The 17,773-nt window shown below is 46.6% G+C and overlaps 1 protein-coding gene and 1 long non-coding RNA gene across 3 annotated transcripts; both read left to right on the top strand.

Annotated features, from left to right (window-relative positions):
* On the top strand, positions 1-12,717 carry Zfp27 (zinc finger protein 27). 2 transcript variants are annotated; one of them, NM_001432719.1, is given in 4 exon segments: positions 1-405; positions 2,086-2,272; positions 8,324-8,450; positions 9,568-12,717. In NM_001432719.1, coding segments are annotated over 3 exon segments (2,514 nt in total). In that variant the 5' UTR covers positions 1-405; positions 2,086-2,200; the 3' UTR covers positions 11,883-12,717.
* An 87-nt stretch (positions 12,718-12,804) lies between these two features.
* On the top strand, positions 12,805-13,735 carry LOC148007317 (uncharacterized). Its single transcript, XR_015650538.1, has 2 exons — positions 12,805-12,890; positions 13,447-13,735. It is a non-coding gene; the product is annotated as an uncharacterized LOC148007317 (long non-coding RNA).
* Positions 13,736-17,773: the final 4,038 nt, after the last annotated feature.

The raw sequence follows: 17,773 nt of genomic DNA, 5'->3' as shown, positions 1-17,773 counted from the left end.
AAAGCTAGAGGAACCTCCTCCTATAGGATGATGCACAGACAAGGGCTACAGTGCTTGGATTTACGTTCTTTATCCCATTCTGTGTAATCTGGCTGGATAGCTATTCCTCTGCTGTACGGAATGCTTAAGTTTCAAAGATGGTGGCCTACGCGGCATCTCCGGGCGCGGCCATAGCCTCTTAAGGAATGGTATATAAAGGTTCTGCAAACTCTTTAGGCACCTAGTGGGTTGTTGGAGTCCTCCTGTGTCGCAGGTATCGCTGAGCATGCGCAGTACTAATAGCCAAGGATTTTTTTTTCTTTTAAAGACCGGAAGTGACCTTGGTCTTTGAAGATGGTTCCCCTCCCCCTCTCCCCTCGCCTCCGCGCGGTTTCCATTGAAGTCTTAAGAGCAAGCACCTTGGAGGTGATTTCAACTAGAATTCTAGGGAATCAGTAATGTGTGTGTATGTTGCGAGTTAGTTACTGTATTGGGTACTGTCTGCTGTGTTGATGGTTGTCAGTGGTAAGGATTTCTCCGATCAATAACGGGATTCTGAGTTTTGGAGGAGGGAGGTTGGCCGGCCGGGTGACGTGTGACTGTCCTGACTTGTGAGTGATGTGATGTTAGGGAATGTGATGAGTGGCTGAGGGTCTGTAACACCCGAGAGCCCCTGGGGTCTGTGATCAGTTTGCTTTCTAACCCGAAAGTTTAGCTCATTAATTTTTAGCGTTGGTTAATGTAAGAATTTATATTCTTACATATTTATATGTAGACTTTTTATTGTTGATTAAATACAAATGGTTTTCTTTTTAAATTTATTTTCTTTGATCCAGGAGTCATTTGGAAATGCATTTTCCGTTTTAGATAATATCTCTGGGTAGTGGTCAGGTTGAAAAATGCTTTATGGTCTATATCGTAATCATTTTCATAAATGACTTCACATTGCATAAAAATTACCGCTCCCCAGTTGTATTGTGAGTTATATATCACATGGCCTTACAGTTTTGGTTTTGCTTTTTGTTTTTTGGAGCCCTGGATGTCCCAGAACTCACTATATGTAGACCAGGCTGGTCTTGAACTCAAAGAGATCCATCTGCCTCCGGAGTTCTGGGATTAAAGGCCTGCACCCCACCAGCAGACATTACAGATTTTTTTTGTCTGCTTAGTTGTGGTGGAGGTATATTGCTCACAACAGAAAGGTGATTTGTCTATCTCTCCTTTGTCCATTTCTGGTTTGTATGTTTGAAGTTATATCGTTACCAACACTTATGTGTATTTTTGCAAAATGTGTTTGTTTATTCTTTGAAGATATGTATACAATGTATTTTCGTCTCACCAACCCTTACTACCCCCTTCCAGTTATTTTTAGTAATAGGTATGACTAAGTATCTCCAGGATATTATTAGCAAATTCAGTGTCCACCATCAGTTTGTAAAAGAGCTTATTTTCGCAAGTATCTTTCCGTTTTGCAAGTTTTATATCTTTTGTCTAGTTTTTACCCCTTGACTTTTTTTTTTTTTTAAGATTTATTTATTTATTATATATAAGTACACTGTAGCTGTCTTCAGATACACCAGAAGAGGGCATCGGATCTCTTTACAGATGGTTGTGAGCCACCATGTGGTTGCTGGGAATTGAACTCATGACCTCTGGAAGAGCAGTCGGGTGCTCTTAACCGCTGAGCCATCTCTCCAGCCCACCCCTTGACTTTTTAAAAGCAATTGCTAGATTTCTTTTTTTAATAAAACATTAGAACCTGTTAGCTTCATGATGAAAATAATATATGTCAATATTTTAATTTGTGTTTTTTTTTTCCTTTTTAAAAACGATTTATTTTATTTATATGAGTACACTGTCGCTGTCCTCAGACGCACCAGAAGAGGGCATCAGATCCCATTCCAGATGGTTGTGAGCCACCATGTGGTTGCTGGGATTTGAACTCAGGACCTCTGGAAGAGCAGTCAGTGCTCTTAACCACTGGGCCATCTCTCCAGTCCTTCTTTTGTTTTTGTTTTGTTTTGTTTTAAATTGGGGATTGGACCCAAGACCTCAAGCATGCTAGGCAAATGCTCTAACCCTGGGTGTCTTGGTATCTCTTCGCAGCTCCAGATCTTCCACCACATTCCACAGCTCTTCTTCCTCGCAGTTCTGACTAAACTCCTAGAGGACCGCTAAGCATCTGGTTGCTGACAGAACACGGTCTGGACCCAGGGTGATCATGCCAACTGACTGGACTTCAACCCTGGAAGCTACATCATTGGCCCCAGAAGATCCTGGGAGCTCCAGTGAGGTCAGAGGGGAGGGGTTTTGTGGGTGGGCATTCCTCCAGGAGTAGATGGCCCTGATTTGTCCTTGGAGTCTCAGAGGAGAAGCAGATAAGCCACAGGAGCAACTGGACCCCTAAACCTGCCCCTCAGGGAACCAATCTTGATCTATTTATCAAAAATCAAGAAACACCTGGGCAAATGTTCTCCACTCCAGAGGCAGTGAGGGCGGACCGTGATGAATGACTGTTTTTTGTCATCCTGTGGTGTTCATCTGTTGTCTGTGGATAAAATTCTTGGTAGAAATTACTTCCCTATAGGGTCTTTGAAGAAATGGCATCATTCCTTTTCCAATCGCCACACTGGACACAAATATCCGCTTGCTTCCATTCCTCACGTTTCTGCTTCTCAGTAGGTCTCCAATTTTCATTTTTCCTCCTCCACGATTTTTTTTTGCTGCTTTCCTTTTTGGGAAACATTGTCAACTTTGTCTCCTCCTCAGTGGAGCCGCTGTTAACCGCTATCAACCGTTCATTTCAGGTTGCGGTTTTAAACATTGTACTCAGTGAGATGGCTCATTAAGTCTGCTCGCCCATGAGCTTGGAGACCCAAGTTCATTTCCTGCAACCACAGAAGTGAAGAGATCAGAGCCCACAGCCTTGCCCTCTGTCTCCGTATTGCCACCACAGCACACAGAGGCCCTTTAGCTTGGGCTAAAGGGTGCTTGGGCTTGAAGGCTGCCAAGCGACACAATGCCAAGGTTTCTTCATCATATATAGCCTGCACCCCTACCTCAGCCGAGCGACCCTCATCAAGCATCTGATCTGTGGAGATCTCTCTACCCCTGGCTCTGTTCTGTGGTGCCGTCTCCCTCACCGCTTCTTTCCACCGTGCGAGCCGCTGTAAATGTGACACAGGTTCTCGTGTTGTCTTTGCCACAGTCTTCCAGTCCGTGGGGAATTATTCTATTTTTAACAGCTCAAGAAGTCAGGATTTATTCTACAAATGGAGAATGCATTCCAAAATTAGTGACACTCTCCTTAAATTTCCTCAGTTCTCACACATCCATGGGGTGCCATTCGAGCCCCCGATAGCCCTGTGGTTGATCATCACCTGGAGGGCTTTGTCGCACACTAACTGGAGAGACTAAATCTTGTTTTCTAATAACCTCCGGTTGGCTTTCCCTAATTTTATCTTCTGTTTCTACCTGAGTATCCTCCTTAATTGGAATTTGAAATTCCTCCCTTGAGGTCTGTGTTGATGCTGCTTCATATCTCCTTTTGTCGCTCCTCCTGCTGCTCGAGGCCCTGTAATCTCTGCTCAAGGTTCTGCTTCCACAGTTTAATTTTTCTTTATATTATAATTCTGATATTCTGCTGTCCATTTTATTCTGATTGATTAATTTTAAAAGGTTCTCCTCCAAGCCCTGCTTCCAATCCTCATTATTTTTCTCTTTGTGGCTCAGCCTGGTCTATGAGCTGCTGCATATTTTGTTCTAGCGTCTTTTCCAGCTCCTGTCTCCAGCCTTCATTTTCCTCTCTTTGTTCCTTATCATGACCTATAAATTCCTGTGCCTTTAGCTCTAGTGTTTCCCCTAAGGTCCGACCCTCCTGGGTCCCCTGCATGTTTGACCCCTGCTGAGCCCTTCGGATGCATGTGGTAGCCTTTTGTTACTAACAGAAACACCCTGGCCCAGTAGACACACCTGAGCGTGTACCTGGGCATATACCTGAGCGTGTACCTGGGCATATACCTGAGCGTGTACCTGGGCATATACCTGAGCGTGTACCTGGGCATATACCTGAGCGTGTACCTGGGCATATACCTGAGCGTGTACCTGGGCATATACCTGAGCGTGTACCTGGGCATATACCTGAGCGTGTACCTGGGCATATACCTGAGCGTGTACCTGGGCATATACCTGAGCGTGTACCTGGGCATATACCTGAGCGTGTACCTGGGCATATACCTGAGCGTGTACCTGGGCATATACCTGAGCGTGTACCTGGGCATATACCTGAGCGTGTACCTGGGCATATACCTGAGCGTGTACCTGGGCATATACCTGAGCGTGTACCTGGGCATATACCTGGGCGTGTACCTGGGCATATACCTGGGCGATGGTCCATTCCGTTCCTGTCTTTTGTTCTCAGTCTTTGTTCCTGAGACTTAGGCTTGTCTTCCTGGATTCCTCCCCAGTAAATTTGGGGCACGTGTTTGTTCTTTTGTTCCTGAAGCCAGGTTTTTCCACTGTGCTTCCTGGGATTTTCCACCCTGTGAACTTGAGGTATACATTCAGTGAATAAAGCTACAGATTTGGCATTCTCACTTAACAAGAATGACCCGTAGGTGTGTGTTTTTTAATCCCGCAGGCTTACACCCGGTGGTGCCGTGTTGGTACGGGCATTGACACCCTAATCCCTTTTCTAAGGCTTATAAGTTTTTATCTTAGGACCCTGTCTTTTGAGAAGACATAGTAAACAATCTACTCAATATTGTGATAACTGTATCGACAAGGTATCAATTTCCTTTAAATCCACCCCTGTTGAACCATTCAAAATATCATTCCCTAAAACTCAAAAGGTAAAGGTATTTATTGTGTTTCTCATCTTTAAGTGTCTGTCTGTCTATCTATCTATCTCTTTGTCTCTTTATTATCAATGTATAATTCTTTTTACTTAATTTGGAGTTTTTTGTACCTTTGTCCCCCTCTGCTCTTTGATTCAGGACACAGTAGTCCTCTCTTATTCTTGTATTGACAAGGAGGGCCTAACAGTAGAAAGACCTAATGCTTCTGTGCTTCTGAACCGGCTCTGCCTTTTTTGTTTAGGTTGCAACCAGCATCCTGTGCACTGATCTCAGTCTGCAGTGCAAGCAGTTGGGGGAGTGGACAATGGGTCTGGCTGTCCCGTGTCCTATTTAGATGAGTGGGTATGGGGAAGCGAGCACAGGAGGGCTCCCTTGGTGGTAGGTGCCCAGATCAGCCTACTGTATCTTCGAGAAGACTACTGCCTGCCCCCAAGGTCCCCTGTCCTTTGCCAGGATCAGGGAACACCAACTGTTTTGCAAAACTGGCATTGCCCAAGTCCCAGCTCAGGTTGGGGTGCTGCTCCTGGTTGCCCAGGTCTGCCTGGGGCATAGGGAGGGAGCATCTCAGCAGCTCTCTGTAGGCGCCCCCAGACCCACTCAACTTTCAACCCACACGTTGCTGCAGCCCTAAAGCACAGCCCGAGACATTTATTGGAGGTGGGAATGGGGGTGGACTTTTATCTCAGTTTAGTTGGGTTCTAAGGGATATGTTGGTGTGCCAATTTGTTGAAGTAATTTCCAACCCCAGTAAGCACGTATAAAAATGACACAACCCAGTTATATTTATAAGCTATGTGCCTAGATTGGGCACATCTATCACTATCCTATCTTATTCCTCAGCACTGGGACAGACCCTTTGCTCAGACTTGCAGTTTTTCTTGGTCACGTGGTTCCGTTCCGTGTAGGCTTCTACTTCTTCCTTGGTCCTCTCTCCACCTTCTCTCCTCTCCTTCTTCCCTGCTTCCCCCACCTACGCACACTCTCTAGGTTCTCCAGTCCCACTTTTCCCTTCCACTGCCCAATCGCAGGCTCTAGCCTTTATTCGATCAGTTAGAATGGAGAGAAGATTCATAAGAGGGAAGCAGAGTTAGCATCAGAATACAAACAGCCCTAGGGCCACCCACAACATCTCCCCCTATTTGTGCAAGGGCTTCTTTCTCTTAGATATAAATTGAGCACAACCATCACAAATGTGCAAATTACAAAGTGTAATGTACAAAATGTATGTTTGTATTAGTACGTGTAGAGAGACTGTCTTGTACACTGTGTAAAAGCATTCACATGTCAATTCAAAAGCCCATGGCCAATGAGCTGAGTCAGGAAATAGAAAGCAGGAGTTCCAGCAGAGAGAAAGAGAGTGGGGGGAATTCTGGGAAATAAGCACTGGAGATTAGCCCCAAAGTCTAAGGAGTAGCATAGTCGTGAACCTGAGAAGCCGGTAACCATCTATGTGGTGTGCTCAGAATAGAATAAACTGGGTTACTGAGGCATGAACGAGTCATGGAACAGAGCAAAGGTTTTGGCCTAGGCATTCCTTCATATAGAAGAAGTCTCAGTCTTCAGGGAATGGCTACGTTAAAACACAGTTACAAGTGGGATAAGAGGACGGCTACATTTTACAGTTGAGCAGTGCTCAGACGTTACAGAGCAGTTTTGGGTTGGTCTTTACTGAGGTGGTCGCAGGAGTCTTTAATGCTTCCCGCCTGTGGGGTCAGGTTGTGTGTGTTTAACACCGTGTGAGAAGACCATGATCTAGAGAATCCCATCAAACAGCTCCTAGCAACAGTGAAACCCACATGACAGCACCAGGCCCCGCCGTCAGCAGTTGCTCTTCTTACTCAAAAATAAAGGGGTGGGAAAAGATTGGCTGATAAACAGGAACCAAAAGAAGCCTACAGTTGCATATTTAGGGACACAACTTTGAGATGGAGGACGATTTTTTACTTAGAATAGTAATAATGTACAAAGAATTAGTGTGGTGACAATTTTGGGATTTTAGTGTCTTTCAAAAGCACAGAAATGTTAGAATGTGTCTTTTGTTTTAATCCCAGGGGTGGGATATGGGGCTGCTTCAGACCGTCCACAGCAGGTGACTATGATTTGCCTCGCGCTCTAACAGAGGCGTGATTTTGCCAGCAGCAGACAGTTTCTGTGAGCGTGAAACCTTTGGAATTCTGAGAACTTTTCAGAGGGTGTATAAATGGTAGGGCCCCCAAAGGCAGGGTGGGTTTGTAGCTTGTTGGTTGGTTATGGTTTCTTAAGTAGTCATGGGAAAAGAAGAAAGAGGAAAGAGAAATTGGTATTATTCTGATTACAAATATCAAAGTTGCCCCAAGGAACTTGATACCCCCTAATCAGCAGGAAGTAGTCTAATGATAACACCACCCCATTTCCTCTCTATCCCCCTCCTCCTATCTAATTTAGGGGGTTGAAAGGGTGGAAAAAAAGAGGTGGAAAAGGGATAGAAGAAAGAAGAATCCACAAAGTAGCAAAGACAGGATACAAATTACAACATTTATCAAAGTATCTTTAAATAAAAATGAACAGGGCTCACCACTGACCCATCTGTTTGCTGGCCCACTGTCCCCAAGACAGCTTTTGTTGTATCTTACCCTATGGCACCAAACTATTGTAAAGCTTTTCTGTCTGCCCCCACAAGTCTACACCCTGTCCTTCAAGGGCTGAGCTGAGGTGGTTCCCCGGCCCCTGGAGCAAGCCATACCCAGCAAGATGGGGTAGCACCCTGGACTGGGGATTAGATTTCTGCCCTTGTTCTATTTCCTCACTAAAGCAACATAAGAGAGAGAGGGTTTATCTGGCTCATAGTCGCAAGTCGCAGTCATCACGAGGGGATGGCAAAGTGTGAGGAACCTGAAACAGTCACACCTGCAGTCAAAAGCAAAGAGAATAAACACATGTATGTTTACATTGCTCTGCCTCCCCACCCCTGGCCAGTACCTCTGCAGTCTAGGATCGCCTACCTAGGGAATGGTACAAACTGCAGTGTCTGCTGTCAGTTAACATAATCCACACAGCCTCGCACAGGCCAGTTTGTTCTAGACAACCCCTCACTGGTACGCTCTTCCCACGATTCTAAACTGTGTTAGGTGGATGAACTTAACCATGGTAGTGTCCAAGGTAACAGTGGTCGCTGGGATCTTACCCTCCTGGTTTAGAGCTGACAGCTACTAGGCTCTTGGAGGGCAGTGGCATGCCATTGTGTTGTGTTCTCCTGTGGCCCTCCTGGGTTTCTATGACGTCCTCTTGTCCTCTTCAGTTCTTTCTATCCAAACAAAGTAGTTTCTTTGTTACTTTGTGGCATGCCTGTTCCAGTTTCTACTTGGCCGTCTTGCTGGCCTCTCACTCAGGGACTTACAAGAATGAACTGAAGACAAAGCAAAGCCCAGGATCCTTATTTCTAAATATGGTCCGTCCCCTGTCCCCCACCCCCCAGTGTGTTTACTCTGAACAGGAATTTGCTCTTACAGGGATTAGTGTCCTTCATGGATGTGACTATAGATTTCAGCAGAGAGGAGTGGCAGCATCTAGACCCTGCTCAAAGGAGTCTCTACCGGGATGTGATGCAGGAGACCTACAGCCACCTGCGCTCAGTGGGTAAGCAGAGTCCCCGTGGATTGGGCAGGAAGCCTCACTGAGCAGTGTGTGTGTGTGTGTGTGTGTGTGTGTGTATACACTGTCACTGTCTTCAGACACACCAGAAGAGGGCGTCTGATCTCATTACAGATAGCTGTGAGCCACCACGTGGGTGCTGGGAATTGAACTCACGACGTCTAGAAGAGCAGTCAGTGCTCTTAACCACTGAGCCATCTCTCCAGCCCCATGTTTGGCATTCTTAATCGCCCCTTTATAAAGCTTCATTTTAATCCTGCCCGGTTAATCCACATTCAACAGGGTCTGTCTTCCTGTCAGTTGAGTTTCGTTGCTATTTTATTACTGTATTTCACTGATGAGTCCTACATTTAGTTATAATTAAGTCCATATTTATAAATGTATAAATGTGGGTTAGGGTTTAGCTCAGCGGTAGAGCGCTTGCTAGGCAAGACCCTGGGTTCGGTCCCCAGCTCCGAAAAAAAGAAAAGAAAAAAAAAAAGAAAATGTATTTATAAATGTATAAATGTATGGCTTCTCGTCCATATTTATAAATGTATGAGTGTAAATGTATAAATGTATAAGTGTAAATGTATAAATTATAATTCTAATTCTGTCTTAGACTTAGGATAAGATGTTGTATTCCCTTTTTTCCTCTCTGCCTCACATCCTCATCCCTCCCCACCACGTATCACTGGTTTATATAACAGAGACATGCAAAAATCACCTGCATTAGAAAGTTTCTGTGTAACGGTTTATAGGCATGGCAGCTTTCTCTGTGTCCCTCGCTTTTCCCTTTACTTTGCTCACATCTGACATATAACGTATGTATCTGGCTGTTCCCTCTGATGTATTGTAAACCTGGATGTTTCTTGTCCCCTCACAACCTTCATCATCAAATCGTGCTCCCCACACCCCTTCTTCTCTGTGCTTGTCCTGAATGGGCCGTGTGTGCACCCATCTAGTGGCAGTGAACTAAAATCATTTGTTTCTTCCTCAGAAAGGAACTTGTCTTTACAGTGGGCAGTTCTGAAAAAGCCTCTTGGCACATTGAGCAAGGAGGTAGTTTTGCTTCTGTTCTTTGTGGTTTTTACAAATGATGTTTTCTCATACTTCATTCTAGAAGAACTGCAGCAGACCGGCGACCACTATCAGCAAATAGAACCTAAGTCGGTCAGTGATATGGTCTTCATCAAGAAGACCGTGGATGCAGAGAGTCGCCACGAGTACACGGGCGTTAGAACGGTGATCCACGTGAACTCATACACTGTTCCCTCCCCCACGAGGCTCCGTTACCGTGACCCACTTGCCAGTGACCCGGAGCATAATTTAAATTTACAGACTCGTCATGAGAGTAATGAACCAAAGAGAGGTCAGAAGATTACCGAATATGGTAAGATTTCATCCTATTCCAACACCAATCACACTCTCACAGGAGAGAAATTACAGGACCATGGTCAGTGTGAAAGAGCCCTCAGCTATGAACAAGTACCTTGTCGGTATCAGAAATCATACGAATGTGCTGAATTTGGGAAGACTCTTACCCAGAAGCCACAGCGGACCGTACACGTGAAATCTACAAGAGACAGGCTCTATGTGTGCCTTGAATGCGGGAAGGCGTGTTCTCAGAAATCAGAATTCCTCACGCATCAAAAAACCCACACTAGAGAGAAGCGCTATCCATGTGGCGACTGCGGAAAGTCCTTTTTCCAAGCGTCTTCTCTCTTCAGGCATCAGAGGATTCACACTGGAGAAAAGCTCTACGAGTGCGGCCACTGTGGGAAAGGCTTCTCGTACAACTCAGACCTCAGGACCCATCAGAAGATCCATACAGGAGAGAGGCATTACAGCTGCGCCGACTGTGGCAAGGCCTTCGCACAAAAGTCCACACTCAAGATTCACCAGAAAATCCACACGGGAGACAGGGCCTACATCTGTATTGAGTGTGGGCAGGCTTTCATCCAGAAGACACACCTGGTCTCACACCGACGGATTCACACTGGAGAAAAGCCACACCAGTGCGACAGCTGCGGCAAATCCTTTGTTTCCAAGTCCCAACTCCAGGTCCACCAGCGAATTCATGCAAGAGTGAGGCCCTGTGTAACTCCCGACCACGGGAAGACCTTCAGCATTAGTCCCAGCTTCACACGTAAGAAAGTTCCGGTAAGAGAGAAATCGTCCGCTTGCACTGAGTGTGGGAAGGCCTTTACCTACAGGTCAGAGCTAATCATTCATCAGAGAACTCACACCGGAGAGAAGCCTTATCAGTGTGGGGACTGTGGCAAGGCCTTCACCCAGAAGTCAGCCCTCACCGTGCACCGAAGAATCCACACAGGAGAGAAGTCGTACGCGTGTGTAAAATGTGGGCTGGCTTTCGTCCAGAAGGCACACCTGGTCGCACATCAGGTAATTCACACCGGAGAGAAACCTTACACATGTGGTCACTGTGGGAAACTCTTTACTTCCAAGTCTCAACTCCACGTACACAAGCGGATTCACACAGGGGAAAAACCGTACGTGTGCAGTAAATGTGGGAAGGCCTTTGCCAACAGGTCAAACCTCATCACGCACCAGAGAATCCACACAGGGGAGAAGTCCTATGTCTGTTCAAGGTGTGGAAAAGCCTTCACTCAGAGATCAGACCTGGTTACACACCAGAGAATTCATACTGGGGAGAAGCCGTATGGATGTAGCATTTGCGGGAAAGCTTTTACCCAGAAGTCACACCTCAGCATACACCAGACGATTCACACCGGTGAGAGACAGTACAAATGCCTCGACTGTGGGAAAGCCTTCAACCAGAAGTCGATTCTCATTGTGCACCAGAAAATCCACACCGGGGAGAAACCCTACGTGTGCACCGAGTGTGGGAGAGCTTTCATCCGGAAGTCCAACTTCATCACCCACCAACGAATCCATACCGGCGAGAAACCTTACCGATGCAACGACTGCGGGAAGCCCTTCACCTCCAAGTCGCAGCTCCTGGTGCACCAGCCAATCCACACGGGCCAGAAACCTCACGTGTGTGCCGAGTGTGGGAAAACCTTTAGTGGCAGATCAAACCTCAGCAAGCATCAGAAGACGCACACTGGGGAGAAGCCGTACATGTGTTCTGAGTGCGGGAAGACCTTCAGGCAGAAGTCAGAGTTGATTACCCACCACAGAATCCACACCGGGGAGAAGCCTTACGATTGCAGTGGCTGCGGGAAATCCTTCACCAAGAAATCCCAGCTCCAAGTGCATCAGAGAATTCACACCGGAGAGAGGCCTTACACGTGTGCTGAGTGCGGGAAGGCCTTCACCGACAGGTCCAACATGAATAAGCACCAAACAATACACACCAGAGAGAAACCTCATAAGTGTGTAGTCTGTGGGGAAGGTTTTGTGCAGAAGTCGGCGCTCAGTGCCCACCAGAGTCTTCACACCCAAGCGGTATGAGGGAGAACTCATACCGAGGATGTGTCTTACTGTAATTACTGCCTCTGTGGCACAGAACAGCATGTATATTGTTGTAACTAAAACTGCCACGGAACAGTGACACATATCACTGCTCAGAAAAGGATGTCAGAGAAGGCACTGAATTCCCATTACGGGGGAAGGACATTTCTACTCGCTGAGAAGAAACGGCGTCAATTGGATACAATGAAAGCTTTTGGTGTCAATTGGATACAATTAAAGCTTTCTCATGGGGAAAAACACCGGGCGGAACACTGTTACCAAGTTCTCCAGCAGAACGATCATCTCAGCTCACACTGAGGCAAATCCTGTTGGTGGAGTGTGGACACTGCCAACTAATCGATGGTAATGTAATGTACGCGACAGGGATCATCTTCTCTTCTGACACTTGTTTGCTGCAAACATTAACAGACCCGTGGGCGTCTTTGCCCTCTTGGGCGCATCCGTTCCTTCTGTTGAGCGAGATACACTACAGGCCTGGGTATGGCATTTCATGTCAGTAATTCCAACCTTCAGGAAGAGCTGAGGCAGGAGGGTCACCATGAGTTCAAGGCCAGTCTGAGCTACAGGGTAAGACAACTGTGTCAAAAGCAAGAGAGAAAGACCACAGTGACGACATATCCAGACACGAGCTTGAGCGTGCTCGTGGACTCGCCGCTGTCATTTACCTGTAACGGACTTTATAAGCTACCCGTAACTATTTTTGTCAAAAGCAACCAACATGTTGTCTCCTACCTCAAGTATCATGTCTTTTGAATTTCCCTTACCCTCAGGAAGTCTCGAAGTAAAAATGTTAAGATCACTTGGGTCAAATTAAGACCCTGGTCCCAGTTTTCTACACTCCGTGCCTTCCTCAGTGACCTCATAAATCAGCTCTGTTACAACAGCCCTGGGGTGGGGAGTTAGCTGAATGCCTGCAGGTACATGGGTTGAGCAGAGGCTGCCATGCCACCACTGGCAGCCATCATTGGCTAAGGTTTTCTCAGCTAGGTGTGCGTCTCAGTGAGAACCCCTCTTTAGAAATGATAAAGAATCACTTCCTTAGTAATGAGATGCTAAACTGGGTTGACTCCCTGGCTTGCTGAGGAGTGGAGGGGAGGAACACCAAGAAGTGTCGCACTGGTTCTCAACCTCCCTAGCGCTGGGACCCTTTAATACAGTTCCTCATGCAGTGGTGACCCACAGCCATATTTGGTTGCTACTTATTAATTGTAGAGTAAATATTTTTGGAGATAGAGGGCTGTCAAAGGGGCCGTGTAAAGAGCCGCTGATTCCCCAGATGCGCTGTCCACCTTCATGTGATCCAATCCACAGTGCCTTTCTCTCCCAGGTTCCTCCCACACAGCGGTTGGCTTCTGGCTTCAGGGCCTTTTCACCTGTTGTGCTCTTCAAAGAGCACAGTTGTTTTATCTGGTAGCTTGCCCGGGCATGCCGCTCCTCCATGCATATCCCCACTGCCTTCTTGGCTTAAAATCCTAGCCTGTTGATCCTCCGAGGCTCTCCTGCTCTGAATACTTTACCTAATTGTCTTCTGTCCACTCTGCAGCGTTTACCCCATCTACATCCAAGTCTACATTCACGCCTGACTGTGGTATGGAGGTTGACCCTGGCTTGTCATACCAAGACTGATGTTTTCTATTCTACTGCAGAGGAGGATCCAACAGAGAGGACCAACTTCCCTACCGCATACCAAACTCTGCCTCCAGTCTTGACCTGATACTGATTGGCGTCCATGAGGGTGCTTCCCCCACCCATCCACCTCCCCCTCCCACCTCCCTGCCTTGACATTCCGAGACACGGGCCCATCTACACTTCTTAATGAAGAGAGAAAGTGACTGCTGTAAACTTGAATTTTCATTCCATATTTACATGAGACAGCTCCAGTTCCAATGACCAATCTGGTCATAGGGCTGGATGGCCCTGTGGGATGGTGTATGCACACATCCTTGGATGCCTTGATGTAGGAGCAAACCAGGGTTTTCATTCCATCTGAACCTTCCCTTCCCATTCTGTTCTGCTGCTTGTGCTGCCTTACAGAATCTAGTCTCCTGGCTTCCGCCTTTTTTTTTCTTTTTCTTTCTTTCCTTCTTTCTTTCTTTTTTCTTTCTTCCTTTCTTTTTTTTTTTTTTTTGCTTGTTTTCTTTTTTCAGGTAAGATCTTGGTCTGTTTTGGGGGTGACCTTCCTTCACTTTGTATTATGGTAGGATCCTGTATTTTCGGTTGTTAGGTTGAGAGCAGGTTTTGGTATTGTCATCTCTGGCCCATTACCAAGTTTTTTATTTGTAAATGCTTGTCCTAAAATACCTCCCCCAATGACAGGAAACCCTCAATGCCTTAGGCAACCAAAGAGATGGACCAGGGGTTGTCTTACTGCTGATTGGTCATAATAAAAATCTGGTGGCCAGTAGGTGGGGCAGGAAGTATGGAGGTGGAACTTCTGGGCATGCGTAGCCACCGTAGCCACCGGAGGGATGCCAGCGAAGAGAATAGGGAGACTTGAACAAGAAAGGAACAGAAGGGAGACGCGAGCAGAGAGTATGGAGATAAAGAGCTAGCCACACGGTGGAGACGCAGTGTCTAAAAGTCAGGTGAAGTTAGAAGCTAGCCGAGAGACTTCCCCAGCAGAAAGGCCTAAAGCTTTAAATTATATAAAAGTCTCCACATCTATGTTATTGAACTGCAAGTGGGTCTGAGAAAGCCATACAATAATATGTCACTTTAGCTGGCCTGGAACTTGCTGTACAAATCAGGCTGGCCTCAAACTCAGAGATCTCCGTCTCTCTAGTGCTGGGATTAAAGGTGTGCACCACATGCCCAGCGTGGCTTTCCCAGTTTTCCCTGAGAACTAGGCCCTGTGTGATGGAGACATGGATGTGGGGTGGTGGTCCAAGGGGTGGGCTTGCTTATTTAAAAAGCAAAGACCTTAGCCTCTAGAATAACCCTTTCATGGTTTAAATGTCCCCTTACTCTCCTTGGAGCACCCTGGGATTTAAGTCTTAACCTCAACTGTCACTCTCTGAATACAGGTTTACCATTTCCAAAGTTATACTTTCTGTCATGGATCCCAGTTCTGTGTGTGACCCACAAGACACCTGCTATATGTACTTTGTGGAAGTTAAGTCTGGTTCTTCCTCCCAATCCTCTGCTTCCAAAAATAAGACTCAGACTCAAAATGTATTTGCAAATATCTTGGCCATATTGCTAGGCTTTCCTTATTAGATAATAACTTAAATTATCCCATTTATCCTAATCTACATTCTATCATGTGACTGGTTACCTGTGCTAAGGTACCAGGAGTCCATCTCCTTACCTCTCCCCCAGGTAGATCTCCTACCTGGCTCTATCACAGAATTCTCTCTCCTCTCAGATGTCCCACCTCCTATTTCCTACCTAAGCCATAGGCCATCGGATTTATTACTGACAGGTGCCACATCCATACGGGCATAAGTATTCTTTTCAGTTCCCTGTATCCTGATGATATTCATATTAACATGTCCTCGAAGGCTCTTAGCACCAGTAGCCTTGGGGGTTGGGTACAAGCTCAGTGTCTGTTTTAGGCCAAGACACAGGGTAGCACTTGACATGGGGTCAGTGAGTTTCCTGATGACATAACCAAGCATCTTCACATCCTCTGGAAGGACCATTACCTTCCTAGCTGCATCTCACTATGATGCTAAGGTACCTTTCGGGGAACTATCACTCTGAGGTGGAATCCACAGACGAGCCCACTGTGCCCACCCCATACCAGGAGTCGTGACTACTGCCAAACTGGCAGAAACGACTCAGTCTGGGTCATTCAGGTCTTAGGGAAATCCTGAGAACAGAGTATCCAATCTTAGCCAGTTGCTCCCCTAGCTGGTACTGCTTTACAGCCTAACTGTTAGAATTGCACATCCTGGAGTCTATATCACAATGACCATCATGGTGGCTTAGGGACATGTTGTGAGACCAGTACCCCATCTATACACCATGCAAGGATGAAGCAGATGGTTGAGGTAGATGATCTTGGAATCAGAGAAGTTGAGAAGGGCCAAGTAGGGAGATGGGAGAGCTTAACTAGCATGGGAGTTAGGTCACTTTGTGGGTGCTTGTGTACTTTCCCTCTAAGGAATCCAGACTGAACCAGAGAACAGGGCTGCCTCTGTGTAGTGAGAATTTTGGTACCCTAAAGAACCCAGTTACGTTATGTGAATATGATTTTGTCTTAATCCCAGATATGGGACATAGGGCAGCTGAAGAGTGTCCCCGGCCACCAACTGTGGTTGTCTTGGGCTGTAGGAGGGGAGTGATTCTTGCTAGCCTCAGATGGTTTATGTTTAGAATTATGGGGACTCTTGAGGGGGTGTAAATGGAGAGTCCCCAGAGGGCCTGTGGTGGCAGCTGCTGCTGCGGCTGCGGCTGCTGCTACTGCATTTGCTGTTGCTGGATTGAGTTGCTGTTTGGAGATCCCTGACAACAGAGATTGGACTTTTCACAAGGAACTCAATGCTCCTAATCAGCAAGAACTAGTCTAAAGAGGTCTATGCCCTCTTTTCTCTCTAACCACCTTTCTCTCTTACCTAGTGTTGGGGGATTTGAAAGGGATTGGGAGGGGTTGGGGATTTAGCTCAGTGGTAGAGCGCTTGCCTAGGAAGCGCAAGGCCCTGGGTTCGGTCCCCAGCTCTGAAAAAAAGAACCAAAAAAAAAAAAAAAAAGAAAGGGATTGGGGTGGAGTAAGGGTTGGAAGGGGGATAGACAATAGAACCTAATAAAGGGGCCCCAAAATATATGTCTCCGCTGGTGTGCTTGGAACTGCTCTCTTCTCCTGGGGGCTTATGTGTCAAAGCATAGCCTTATAGACTGAGGAATTACCTAAGGGAGTAAACCAGGCTTTTGTGATCAAAAAGGGACCACATCAAAGCGTAGGTTGTCCTAGACACACATATCTTTCTCCGAGCAGCCAGGTGTGACTTACAGTTAGGAATTCCCACATGAGCTTGTTGAGTGGCTTCCTCCAGCCACAGACAGCAACTTTCTAAAAGAGACCTCTTCTTATCCCCCAAAGGCCCTCACTCTAGAGGTTTAGCCTTAGAGAAAAGGTACAAACGGAAGACGAGGCAATTGTAACACAGCTCTTCTCAGGTGAAAACTTCTGGCTTCGTTGGAAAGTCAGTTCAGTTGGACGGTGCTGTGCTGGGGCAAACACATGAAGGAATATTTTCCTGAAGCAGACACCAGCGAAAGGATGTTTTGCTGACACAGGTGAAAGGCTAAGTCAGACTCGTGAAGGACCATTTTGCCGGAGCAGATACGGGACAAAGGATGTTTTACTAAAGCAAGCATGTGAAAGGACGTGTGATAGATCTTTGCTAATGACATGAAATGAATCAGTTCGCCTTACATTGTTAAGCTCCATTTGTTGTAACTCCATAGAGAGAAATACACAAACCCCTCCGGTGGTGTTCCGGCAGCTTCTTGATGCTTCTGCAGACTCAGGCTGATCGACAGTGATGGTAGCTGATACAGACCCACGTGGAGTCTTGCTGAACAGACTAACACGCTGAAGCAAGACACAGGGAGGACACATGATGTTTGTAGGGATATAAATAGGACTCAGTGGACTGTGAGAGGGACTCACTTGCATAGCTAGCTCTGCAATGCTTCTTGGTCTCCAGTCTTTGCTGATTTTTGCTTCACTGAGAAAGGCAGAGCAGAGAACTTCTGGTGTCCCTGCTGGTCCTAATCTGTCCTGCGACTTGATTCGCTGAGGCCTGGCTGTCCCTGTGAGGCTGTGCCACTGCTGCTGCTATCCTGACTACAGAACTGGACTGTTGGTGTATCTGTGGTGTGTTTGTGCGTGGATCCAGCTGCCACTGCTGACCTGTGAACTGAAC

This window comes from Rattus norvegicus, chromosome 1, assembly GCF_021556685.1.
Source record: "Rattus norvegicus strain SHRSP/BbbUtx chromosome 1, alternate assembly SHRSP_T2T, whole genome shotgun sequence".
Classification (NCBI taxonomy): domain Eukaryota; kingdom Metazoa; phylum Chordata; class Mammalia; order Rodentia; family Muridae; genus Rattus; species Rattus norvegicus.
This window is presented reverse-complemented; position numbering and strand designations above follow the sequence as displayed.